General features: G+C 39.5%; 1 protein-coding gene across 1 annotated transcript in view; it reads left to right on the top strand.

Moving 5' to 3' along the window:
• LOC138001305 (uncharacterized) overlaps nucleotides 1–12923 on the top strand; it is a 13221-nt gene extending 298 nt beyond the window's left edge. Inside the window, exons 2-16 of the mRNA XM_068847957.1 lie at nucleotides 311–454; nucleotides 771–862; nucleotides 1600–1710; nucleotides 2415–2579; nucleotides 3354–3593; nucleotides 3820–3932; nucleotides 4373–4603; nucleotides 4923–5035; nucleotides 6627–7234; nucleotides 7871–8557; nucleotides 9064–9421; nucleotides 10156–10293; nucleotides 10595–10705; nucleotides 11773–11895; nucleotides 12496–12923. Coding sequence (XP_068704058.1) covers nucleotides 311–454; nucleotides 771–862; nucleotides 1600–1710; nucleotides 2415–2579; nucleotides 3354–3593; nucleotides 3820–3932; nucleotides 4373–4603; nucleotides 4923–5035; nucleotides 6627–7234; nucleotides 7871–8557; nucleotides 9064–9421; nucleotides 10156–10293; nucleotides 10595–10705; nucleotides 11773–11895; nucleotides 12496–12923 — 3662 coding nt within the window. The remainder of the gene's footprint in view (nucleotides 1–310; nucleotides 455–770; nucleotides 863–1599; nucleotides 1711–2414; nucleotides 2580–3353; nucleotides 3594–3819; nucleotides 3933–4372; nucleotides 4604–4922; nucleotides 5036–6626; nucleotides 7235–7870; nucleotides 8558–9063; nucleotides 9422–10155; nucleotides 10294–10594; nucleotides 10706–11772; nucleotides 11896–12495) is intronic.

Here is a 12923-nt window from a genome sequence, read left to right as displayed (position 1 = left end):
TCTGAGGTCTTTGGCACCTTTCAACATGCTCAGTGAAAAATGTACCAAGAGACCTTTTAATTTTAACAGGGTACAATTGTTGATTACCTCGGCTTCTGTAGAAGATGAAGCTCTACCTGGGATTCATATTAGCTTTCTGGATCCTCTTTGTAGCTTGCAGAGGTCAGTACGTTGTCTTTACTTACAATTTTAGAAAAGTCAAGTAATTTTTATGAAAGTTTTCTATTGTTTACATTCGTCAGTAAATAGTGTAAGTTGTGCAACAATACAATAAAAGTTAAGAATTGTGTTAATGATTCGAATCCATTAGGTAACGTAGTAAGCAGAACAGAAAGTGGCTTCCATAAGGTCTTAAAGCAGAGGCATCAGGTTTTTTCAGCTGGCTCAAGCAAGCAATTGAATGCTATTACAGCAGCGGTAAAGAAAATCCAAAACGAGTTGCAAAGAGACCAAGGTAAGGACATTTAACACTCTGGTCGCCAATATTCAGACTTATCTCTTCAAAGTTCAATATATGGATATGATAATGAAACTCGATGCGTTTCTTTGTTTTTATGTTTTGCTCACTGTTTTGGCCATGACCATACACAAACCACGCCCTTTTTCTAAATGACACCAAAAAATTCGATTAATTTATTCAAAACCTCAGTTAAAGATTGTTCATGGTCACGGTCAAGTTAACATGTAGCGCGATGTCACAGTTTCCGCTTTTGAAGTTTCCAGAGTTTCATAATAACCAGTTTATCTATGGAAACTATGATCTTTTTCAGATGGTAAAGAGCGGAGGTCCTCCAACAGAGCCATGCTGAATGATGCGAAGAAAAACGCAGCAGAGACAAAGAAGAACTTGTCTAAGTGGAGCGTGAGTTTTAAATCCAATTTGTTTTATCAGTTTAATGACGATGGAATACTACCGTGGAAAGACCTCAGTCTGCAGTATATCTCCTACTGTCAGTGACTGTCTGATAACTTGCTCCTATTAAATTTTTCACCTCACGTCAGTATTGCGTTCTTAGTGTTACCCGCTGGCTTTTCAAATATCGGTTATCAGTTTCTATCCCTTATCCTCACAACCCAGTGTTCTCGGGCTGAAAAACTGAGTCGGGAAGCTAAATTTCCGAGTATCCAAGAATTCAGCATTTATTAAAATTTAATAAAAGAGTTATTCCTTCGAACGTGATTGTTTATAACCAACTCATATAAGCCCAGAATACAAGTTGCTGACAAATAAGGGTCTAATTTTGCCATTTATTTGTATTAGCCCACATTCACTCAATGAAAAATACTGAAATAACCTATGAGCTTACTAAGACTCTATAACTAAGTAAAATGGCTGTCTAATTAAAGTAAATTGTTCATTATTCCATTCTTAGAATACTGTTCCTCCGATGAGCAGAAACTGGAGAATTAAGACATTTGTTTTAAATCAATGTTTCAGCAATCAGGCAATCATTCTATCGTGTTTTGATAATAAAAAAATTACATAATAACAACCAGGTTCCAAGATTTTTGCGATTAAAGAAAAAGATTACCGAGATTCAAAAAGAAGCTGTTGAATGAAATAAGACGTTAACAAAGATATTTCTTTCCTTCTACTAGAACATGAATAATGGTCTTGGAGAAAAATTACTGGATACTGCAATCCAACTTCTGTCGCGACAACTGGAAGGTAGAGACGAAAAGCACTATAATGAAAAAGAGAATTCAAAGGTAAAATATCTCGTTGGAATACCAAAGTGTTAGTTATTTGGCAGAAAAGAACAAATGGGCTATTCACGTTGCTGAGTAAAGCCTTGCGCACCCTCTTAATTTTGTAAAGAATGTAACAATGCACAATAGTTGTAAACGTTGTAATGAAATAAGAAAACTGGGCACTAATCTAAATGAACACCGAAAATCAGTACAAGCCTGTGATCGCACTGTGCTTCAAGTTGTCTCAAGGCTTTAAGGACACAGGTCACTCCATCGACTGGGCTAATGTAAAAGTCATTCACCGGGAAGAACACCTCCACCTCCTTTCACTTAAAACCCTTGAGGTTCCAATAAATTCTTTTCGACTACCTGCAATGAGCCGTGATCAGGGCTATTACCTCACTCTCATTTATGAAACAGTTTTGCAACCTCGTAAAATCGAGACTGCAAAGCCAGAAACCTTCATGTAATTTTCAAGAATTGTGGACCGAGCCATTTTTTCAGTGCACCAATTGGTTGATTAATTAAAACTGAGAATAAACGAAAATACTGGAATTGAAACTTGAGCGCAGACTGAACTGATCAGGACCACTAAAAATCGATGATTGTATACACAATGTACTACCAGAACCACCACCTGTTGTCAACCTTTTAAAAGCAAAAGCGTCCCAAGTATAGCTTAGGGTCAGCATTATCTTGAGCACTCTTTTGTTTCATGGCAGAGGAATTATAATAGCAAACTGGAAAAGCGAGTCGACCCAGTCTCTGCACAAATGGCAGCCAAAGCTGGCGAAAAAGGCATAGAAATGACTGGCAAAATAGCAGAAAAACAAATGGAGAATATGGAAAAACAGCAACAAAAGAGCGACAAATTTCTTGGAGAGGAGGTAACAACAATTTGTCACAGTTTGTATAGGTTGACCTGAAGACAGGTTTCAAGTTTGTCCCGCAGAGTTATAAGGAACTGCGCAACAAAAACTGGTGCCACTCCCTAACCGTGGACTCTCTTGGAGACCAACTGTGTAACACATTCCTGCAGCTTAACGTTCTGCAATCATTTCATAGCCGTAATTAGAACATTGGTACTTTGCAGAATTTTTGGCTAAAATAAGTGAGCTAATAAGCGAGTTTTTAATGGACTAGCCAAATCCAACCCGAGTTAAGTTGTTTTCATTGTCATCACATTGGCACCGCAGGGGTGTAGGGATGGCGCAGTGGTGAGAGCACTCGCCTCCCACCAATATGTCCCGGGTTCGATTCCCAGACTCGGCGTCATATGTGGGTTGACTTTGTTGGTTCTCTGCTATGCACCGAGAGGTTTTTCTCCGGGTACTCCGGTTTTCCCCTCTCCTCAAAAAACCAACATTTGATTTCATTTGCGTTAACTTGTTAATTTCAATTTACAGTGTCCCCGATTAGTGCTCTACAGCGCTAGAAGATTAGACACTTAAATAAAGTTCCTTTTCTTTCCTTTCCTTTATCACTTGCTGGTCAGACCTTTGTTTCAAACGCTTTACCGGAACTCAGAAAGTCCCGCGAATAACTTTATACTCTAGATTGTCTCTCTTAATGCCTTAATGCCTGCTCAATCTTCACACAAAAACTGAACGAATCTAAGTAATCTGAAGTTCCCCCTTTGAATTTTCTTTGATAATGGACAGATCAAACTTGACATCACTGGTGACAAAGGCTGGCAAACGGATGATTTGTTTATTCCGCCCGGATACCACATGAATGCAAAAATTGAGCCAGAATCTAAACCTGCCCCAACCGTTAATGGACAGCCACCTTTTACATTCCCGTTTGGAGCAGGCGGCTTGATAATGAATGGTTGCTTTGGATCAGGCTACAAGCCAGGTGACAGATGCTATGACGCCACCTGGGCAACGACAATATGCTTGGTAAGTCTGCTTTTCTTAGGAGAAGCCTCTCAAAGGTGCTGCATGGGGAACAAAAAAACATGGCTAATTTGAACTGAGGAACGGGGAACAAGGCTACAAAGACTTAGGGAACACAAACCATTTTAGGAATAAAATACTTAGCTGCGAACGTGTTTGGAGGCAATTTCGGGAACAAGCAGATTTTCAAGGGAAGATTACCTATTAATTACTTATTTATTTTCCACAGGACCTCATACCAGGTGCAACTTTTATTGGGGTGGGATTCGATGGTCGCGGCGATTACAGTCCAGAGTCAAGTAGAATGGATCTCGTACAAAGGGCCTGTGCTAGAAAGCAACGGTACATTAAAGTATCATTTCATAATTAGATTCAAAAATTACGTCATTAATTAAATTCTGCCAGATCTCACCAGCGTAGTTACTATAGCTGGAACAAACTTTCTTGCTTTTTGCATCGCCTACTCCCTGCTACTTGAGGTTTTCTCTTAATGTGGGAGAGCATTTCGGCCATTTTCAAGGTGCATGTCGGCAGTAAACGGAACAAACAACTCACAGCTACTAGATGTACAATTTAACATGAAACTGATAGTATTGATTAATTTCTCCTTTTATGTAACTATCTTCTGCAAGGCAGACAACATTCGATTCCATTTTAATGTTTAGTACTCCAGTGAAGGTCACTATTTCATGTAATGAAACGTTCTTTTTATTTTATCCAGTTAACGCCTTAGTTTAGCCTATTTAGTTTTCATTATCAACAGAATTCTTCCCGTTTTGTAGCTACAACGGCAAAATGATTCCAGACACTATGAAGCTGCTTGGAGTTTACGATACCAGTGCAAATATGCAAGTATTTTACAGTCGTTCAGAATATCAGAAATATTTGGAGCAGCAGTCTGGCGCCTCTGGCTCAGGTTTTGGATTTTATGGTGGAGTTAAAAAAGCTTGGGGAAGCTCGACAACTGAGGGCGCTCAAAAGTATCTCGCTGTGTTTGATATTGACGTGGACCGGTATGTTGCTAAGCATTTTTATTTGAAATCTTCTTTGAGCTCCGCTGGAGCCATTCATCCCATTCTCGGATCTCAGAAAGATCATTGAAGTTTCTTCAAGGAATATGGAAACTGGGACATAAGCTTATTGGGCTGGAACAATGAAAATTTGCACTACAAACCGACTTCAATTTCATTACTGCTTGAGGCACCATATATTTGTCGTACCTCAAGTTAGACCCAAAATTCAGTGCTTTCCCACCCATTTCTATGACCTAGAACATGCATTTCATGAAAGCTTTGATTACATTTATCGTACTTTACCGGCATCTACTTTCAGGTACGAGATTTTTATGGATGTGGTGAAACCTGACAATTTGAACGTGGGATTTCTCAGAGAGTTTATGATGTTACCAACATCTTACTACACAACAGGAGCAGCTATTAAATTTCGTAAGATTATTTCATTTTTTTTTGGGCATTCGTTCCGAGGAAGGATTCCCCTTGTTGGGAAGGTCTTCTTAATGGGAGAGGCCTCAGGAAATTTTAAACCTTAAAGAGTTACCAAATACGGTTATTGTTTCCGTTATTTTACAATTCGATAACCTGATGAATCCCATGAAGGAAGCACGAGAATTGCCTCCAATCATTTAAATCTTAGTACACTAAGTTGAACCGATCCACTAAAGTTACGACCAGGCCACTCTTTCTTATTTAAGGGAAATCATTCCGCGGAAGGAATGAGTGTTTTTCTTCGTCCTTTTGCAAGGTAAGGTTTTCCGATCGCGCGGGGAATGGAGTCCAAGAGACACTCGAAAGAAAAATGTGTGCTGAAATAGTGAAAACCGGGAATTAAAGCATCTTAGGTTTTGCAAGTATATGGAACGCAAACTCGGTGACGGGTGACGAATCCCGATATTTCACTTTCTCGATTTTTTTTTAATTAAAAAAAAAACAATCTGTGGAATTATTTCATTTTCTTGCAGTTCTTCTATGAGGGTTGAGTCTTCATCACGTTACACGGAAAATAAAATTTGCCTTTTTTTACGAAAGAAAAGAACTTTTTAAACAAACAAATTTTCTTGCGTTTGTTAAAGGCTACAGCCGTCTGCCATAAAGAAACTCATCAGAACGGTTACTTTGGGAAGAGTCTCGCGACCTTCTGAAACGATTTCCGAGCTACTTTTCGCCGTGTTGATTGACCAACGAAGCTGTCAAGGCTAGTGAGGCCACCAGTCGAAGGCTCACGGTTTCAGTGAATCATGAAATCCAGATGTAGTTGTTGTACCTTGTTTTGCAGAGTTATATCTACAGGCTACTGTTACAATTTCTGGGGCTCCTGCTCCCGCTCCCGCAAAATAAAAATAAAAACAAAAACATGAAGAGCTACTTCACACATGTCACGGTGAATTGAACACTCGATTCTCATTTCACGTATAATCGTTTTCAAAAATCACGGCTCACGATAATAAAATCACGTTTCACGAGAAAAAAGAGACCATTTCACAGTTCACGGAAAATGAAAAAGGCAATTCGCGGTGCACGAAAATACCCTTTACCACCCTCTTTTGAAAAAATACTGGGTCATCGTAATAATTTTTAGAACGTTATGAGAAAAACTGTTTAGACCTTCTACCAGTGATGTGCCGTTGCCATCACAACAAGAGCTTTAAAACAACCTTACAAAAAATTGCCTACCATAATTTTATACAGATGTATAGAATGTTGCCTTTCACATAAGATCGACAATGTTTCAGTTAAATCTTTTAACATCGTCCACCGATTACTCATTGATAAGCCCTTTCGGACCGCTATGTCACTATCGTCTCCTTGATTAATAGGCTACTTTGTTCAAAAATTGCACTAAGAAATATTAAAATACAAATAAATGAACAAAGGCACTGATCTCCTCTACTGGGTGAATGAAATACAAAAAAATTGAACTTAAAGCCGAAAGCGTTGAGTCTCCTCTTGTAGAGATAACCAATCGGTGTAGGTAACGTCATTAACTCGACTCGATTCATTGATTTCAATTATGTTGCAGAGGACTTTATTCAGCGCTTTGGAACTCATTACATCAAAGCAGGACGATTTGGTGGACAACTAGAGATTCGTAAAAGCATGGAAGCTAGTCAAGTGTCGAGTAAAGAAGAGTTTAGTGAGGTGATGGAGTTTGAGTTTAAAACTTTTTTTGCAAGTGCTGGTGCCAGAAGCAGTGATAAAGAAGGAGAACGATCACGAGCTCAGAAGAAAACTTCGTCAACTTCAATGTCGGTTCAAGGAGGAAACCAGGAAATAGCGTCAATAATCTCCGATGTTTACGCTCCAACTTTTAAATCCGAGTTTAAACAATGGTTGAAGTCTATTCCCCAGTTTCCTAAGGCCTTTAAATTTACAATCAGTCCCATCACAGACCTGCTGAACTTCAGGCCTTCCGATCTCTTTCCCGACAGTGCACCAAGTTTCGGATGTGAGACACACAGAGCCGAGCTCAAGAGAGATCCAAGCACTAACAAATTCTATTACAATTCCACAGTAAACGGAACTCTTGTAAAAGAATTTTGTGAATACCTCAGCCGGGAAGCACTAGAGTATTCAATTCAACAGAGGCGAACATCTCTCAAGAGAGCCATTGACGTATATATGGAAGAGGTAGATTAGTCGAACGGTTTTCTTCTCACTCTATACCGACTAGCATTAGTCGCAGAAAAAATACTAATTTGTTGTATTTTAAGGACTGTGCCTACTATTGTTATTGCGCATACGTTCTGCGCATCTCGAGATACTCGATTTTCCTATCGGTAATGCTCACTAATACAGGGATATTTTAGCGCGTTTTGAAACTATCCGGAGAAAGTAGATCTTAGTAAGTTATCTTGGTATCCAAAAAGAAAATTGGGGGTAACCATGCATTTTTGAGAGATAATTAAGCTTCAATTTGAGAAAGAACGCCATACATTGCTTTGTATTTTAAAGCTTTTTACAAATATAATTCATGAATTATCTTGGAAAAATGCGTGGTTACCCAATTTTCTTTTTAGATTTCAATGACACTTGTCAAGGTCTACATTTCCTGCAAAATCATGCGCCGGGGCAAAAATACCTTTGAATTTGTAGGCACAGTCCTTAAATAATAAATATGTACTTTCGGCCGACAGTTACAAATAACTCCATGCTAGCCTTAATATTTCCTGTCCTCCTGAAAACAAGCTCCCAACTTTCGTTTCCATTGCGTCAACAATAAGTAATCTTTATTGGCTAACTGCTTTGTGTTTTTCATAATTGTAGGGATCGATTTCAGTAAGTGAAATGAACCTGCCCGCTGGTACGTCTGGATGCCAGACACAAAACTACAAATATCAAGTTAAAGCAGGAAGACCGTCATGGAAGGAAATGACTGCACACAATACTCCCTTTAAAACCATTTTCAAGATGGATGATGACTTGACTGGTTCATACCACGGAAAAGTAAACATTCCCAAGGACCTTGAATGCCTTGTCAGGTTCATCGACGGAGAATGGGTAGTCAGCAAAGATGATGATAAATTTGACTTCTTCAGCGGTTGCAATCGCGGTGGAAGTCGCGATATTTACTCTGATCAACATTACATTTGTATTTATGGACTTCTTCTTAAATACGACGAACGAATGGGTGCCTTGAATTTAGACAGACATGGCTTTAACATTTCCCAACAAACGTTTCCATCACTTCATCCTAATTTGATTGGTGGTGAGTTGGCTCGCGTGGAGTGGCCATCCGATCACATCTTTCAAATGAGTGAGGTGGTTGGTTACTTACCATGCAATGTAAAATGGTCCAATGCTTTAAGATTTGACCCCTCTGAAGAGGGTAGATGTCTTCACTTCACAGCATCAACCAAAGGAACGGTATTTGTTATTTTCTCTGCCATCCCTAAAGACAAAGACACCTGGTACTACGTTCAGATATCCCCCTATGGTGTTGGAATCTTTAAGGTGAGTTATTACATGTGACCCTATATTTCATCATTCGACTCTCCATGCTTTGTAGCTTCCTTTTCTCAATCCACCCGAACAGCTGTTTGTTTATTTATTTATTTATTCCAGAATCTGCTCCTCCCCACCCCACCCTCGGAAATTTCATCTTTCTCTCTTACCTTCATCACAGTTCTAAAAACCAGTTAAACCTGTAAAAACCGTACACAGGTAGGACAACTCAGTTCTTTAGACATTTAATGCAGACGATAGTTAAATCAAGAATATTAATTGACTCTCATTCATACGATACACTTTGTAAAACCGTAGAATTGACCGCAAAATCAGTTCCTGGGTAAAATGTTTGTTTGTTTGTTTGTTTGTTTGTTTGTTTGTTATGTATTTACATAGCTTCTGTTACACTCGGTGCAAACTGGAGATCAACCAGCTCCTGCCTAAGTTATGGCTAGTCTTTGTCAAGACAGCTGGCAACAACTTGCACTATTTTCTCAACATGTGTTTTGCAGTCGCAAGCTTTAAAGGTGTCCAGTGTTGACGTCGATGCGGTTGGATTGGGCGATGAAATCATGTACCAACCTTACTTCGTTTGTGTAAAGCAAGAAAATGATGCTACAGTCATAGAGTATGGAAAAACCCAAGGTACCACTGAGCACGGAGAAATTTTTCTCTCCATGATTGACAAGGAAAAACCCCTTCACGTGCGTTTTTATGCATTTGGCAATGGCGAGGATGACTTAGAAGTTACAGATGCCCATGTACTCAAGCGGAGTCTAACTAAAGCAAAGTGCAAGGGAGACACAGAGAAGGACGAGGAAACTAATATCTGCGTGCAGAAGTGCAATGGGATGTGTGATCCATTAAAAGGTATATGCCTCATCTGTTGGAATTTGGTGATGCTTAGTTTTTTCAAATTCATACGGCTGCGTTTGTATTTTAGATGATCACAGCTTTGAGTGTCACTTAAACAGCGACGAAAGGAGCGCCTGCGGAAATTCATGCTTAAGAACGAGATTTAAACCCAAGCTTCCCTTTCGTTACTGCTTTAGTAACATTCATAATCTCAAAATGCTTCTTTCCTCAGTTCATGAATATCTTTCACATATTAAGTGTATTCAAAGTCATGAAAATATCACATCTTGTAGGCTACAAAAGCCACGACGATTGGTCACGATCAAGTCCACGACAACTCAATTAAGTCCATCAACCAGCGGTTTGCCCGTGAAACGTTAAAAACGGCATACCCACCAAGAGAACTCTAACTTGCTTTCCGCGCTTTATTGATTGCACTCCATTTTATTCATCGTAGACAGCGCAGCAATGTTGATAGGCTATTCGTGGACTTGACTTGGCGATAGGCAACCCTCCGAAATTACACACTCATCTGTTTTTCCAAAATCCTCCCCTCCTTCTTTGTAAAAACAGGCGGGTATTTATCCACCATGATACTGAGGAGGGTATCGAGAAGAGAGAACTCCGTCCGAATAACAGCTCCAGTCAAATGTCCAAGTTGCCTCAAACAGGGCGGCAATGGAACCTTTAAAGTAGCAAAAGTGTCAGGATCACGAATACGACATTATTTTTGTCCCCTCATTGTTTAGGATGCCGACGTACCTCATCTGGGAATCCTCTGCCGACAGACTGTAACGCCTGCTTGTACTTCAAACGAGTCGACAATGGTGAATGTGTGGAAGAGTGTCCTCAAGGATTCAAACAAAAAGACAAGACTTGTGTTTCAAGTGAGTAGTAAGTGGGGCTCGTTTGCCAACTGGATCACTGAGTTCATATGTCTAGAAAACAATTTATGGAAAAAACTATTTCATCCATAGATTTATGTTCCTATATTTTATGAATTAACTTTCCGTTTTGTCTGATATCAGGATTTCGTACCCAATAAACAAAATGATTTCGAACCAAACTATAAGTAACTAAATGCGTAAACTGTTACAACCCTCCTTAACTCCTTAGTCCAAGTTGATTCTTGTACTTTTTCTTTTTCCCGTGATTCTCTTATTCTTCTCTCTGCAATAAAAATTTTAGAGGGCTGTCAGAAGAACACGTGTATGAATGGAGGAACCTGCACAGAGTTAGGAGATGAGAAATACCAATGCCATTGTTCTAAAGATTACACAGGAGACCACTGCGAATTGAGTTTGTATTGAATGAACTTCAGTTTTGTCAAATCCTTCAATATTTCTTAGCCTCGAGCATGCTCTGCTGTAGTCTCCTTCACAGCAGTTTTTTGCGGTGTCACGCACCACTCCCCCAAAGAAACAGAACGCCACAGTGCGTGATGTCGCAAGAAAAGGATGACAAGGTCTGAAATTACAACATTGTGTGTGGTGAGAGGGGGGCTGGGCACGCGTACTTTGGAATCCCGAGCAACCTTTTGCTTCGCTTGTGTGTAGAGTCACAAGTGCAAATATGTCACAAACATTTTTTCATAATTAGAACTTGTAATGCTGAGACGTGATGAACAATAACCTAACAATAGGATATACTAAAATTCAAAAGAGGGATACGTTTTATCGGAGACTTCGTGTTCATTTTCCAGATATTGCTCAGTCCACCATTGACTTAACCTTGAATGACCCTAATTTCAGTGCTTAGCCAATCATAATGTAAAGATATATCAGTTTAGACTTCACTTCGATTTTCAGAGTTGCCCGTTACACAACCGTCGTAATGGAGTAAATATACGCGAAAACAATAAGCCCAGTCGACCGTATTGATTGACTCTCGTTCGTTAGAGAGGTGTCCCTTATGAACGGGACAACTTTTTTCAAACGTTCAGCACTAATATCTCGAAATAACTAAGTCACATTCCAATAGTTATCTTTGTCTTAAAAGTTCACCCTCCGGACACAAACAAAAAGAATGAAAAGAACAAGGTTGCTCGATTTTTTTTTTGTTCGTCTTTTATCAGCTTCGCTATCAAGAGCAATCGCAATAATATCGACAGAAGCATGTTCCTAACCCCCCCAAAAAATTCTTTCTTCGTTGTATTAAAATTTCTTCCTTTCGTGATGTATTGTTTTGCGGGCTTGTTGTCGATGAAATATTTTCTTTCTTTCTCGATCGCTGAGAGAGATTGAGGAGACCCTTACGGTTAGAAGATCGTTAAAAAAATCTGCTTGTTAAAAAAGCAAGATTGTGGCATTTCCCACAATTCAACCGATTTAATTTACTAACCTGGCATTTCTTCGTTGTATGATTAGCTGCTAACCCATGTGAACCTAATCCCTGCAAAAATGGCGGACACTGTACCAAAGAACTCTCGACACGGGAACGATTTAAGTGCAGTTGCAAGAAAAGCTATGTGGGAGAAACGTGTGAAATTGGTAATGTATAATACTGTATTTATCTTAAATACATTAGCTTCTATGGCTCAATATTCAAGGTCCCGCACAATCTGGAAGACCTTAGACAGCAATGACCAGAACCAGGTTGCTGACCAGCGGTTTTCGTTAAAAAACAATGGTTTGATGGGGGTGCTCAGTCTCGCGGGCTCAGAAAACCTGGTTGTGATTATTGTTATTTAAGGTTTTTCGCACAATCTCGGAAACTTGAAACGATCCTGGTTGCTCCTTAATGTGGCTTGGATATCTTGCTTACACCCTTGAATACACGTGAAAATAAATGCCATTCCACGCATTTCGGAGCCACGTAAAGGTCGTTCATTATCTGAACCTCCTAGGACGTGAATAGACTGAGTTTACAACGTTCTGTAACGACGAAAATATAGTTAAAGAAAGAGTCGCAACTTAATGCTCATCTTAGCATAACAACTCAAGAAAAGGCCTTCGAACTATAACTTATAATAGGTCAATATAGCATACAGGAACCGTAGGGCAGAACCTAGCATTCATGCTTGCTGTACTGTCCTTATTAAAATAGTCTCTCTACATTCAACTTAGAAAAAATATGTTGTTTATACGCAGAAAAATGTCCTGAAGGCTGGAAAAACTTCATAGATTCCTGCTACCTCTTTCCTGACTATGATCATGTGACTTTCTTGGAAGCGGAGGAAGCTTGTAAAGATCATGATGCCCAGTTAGTCGTAGTCGATTCAGAAGAAGAGAATAAGATTGTACGTGGTTTGATAAAAGATAAAATAATTTGGCTGGGAATAAAACGGGAACTAGATTTGCCAAGCACCTGGAGACAGTTAAATGGCAACAGGGTCAACTTCAACAAAATACCGGAAGAAGAAGCTCGTCGCTTTATTGCTAATTACTACTCTCATTATGGCCCTCACAATTTTGAAATCTGCGCGGTCATGACAGAACATTGGAGAGAAGAATGGCGGTTAATTCCATGCACCATGGGTGATGCGGAAATAATGTGTGAGCGCAGTGCAAAGAACTGA

Source organism: Montipora foliosa, chromosome 4 (assembly GCF_036669935.1).
Source record: "Montipora foliosa isolate CH-2021 chromosome 4, ASM3666993v2, whole genome shotgun sequence".
NCBI lineage: Eukaryota > Metazoa > Cnidaria > Anthozoa > Scleractinia > Acroporidae > Montipora > Montipora foliosa.
This window is presented reverse-complemented; position numbering and strand designations above follow the sequence as displayed.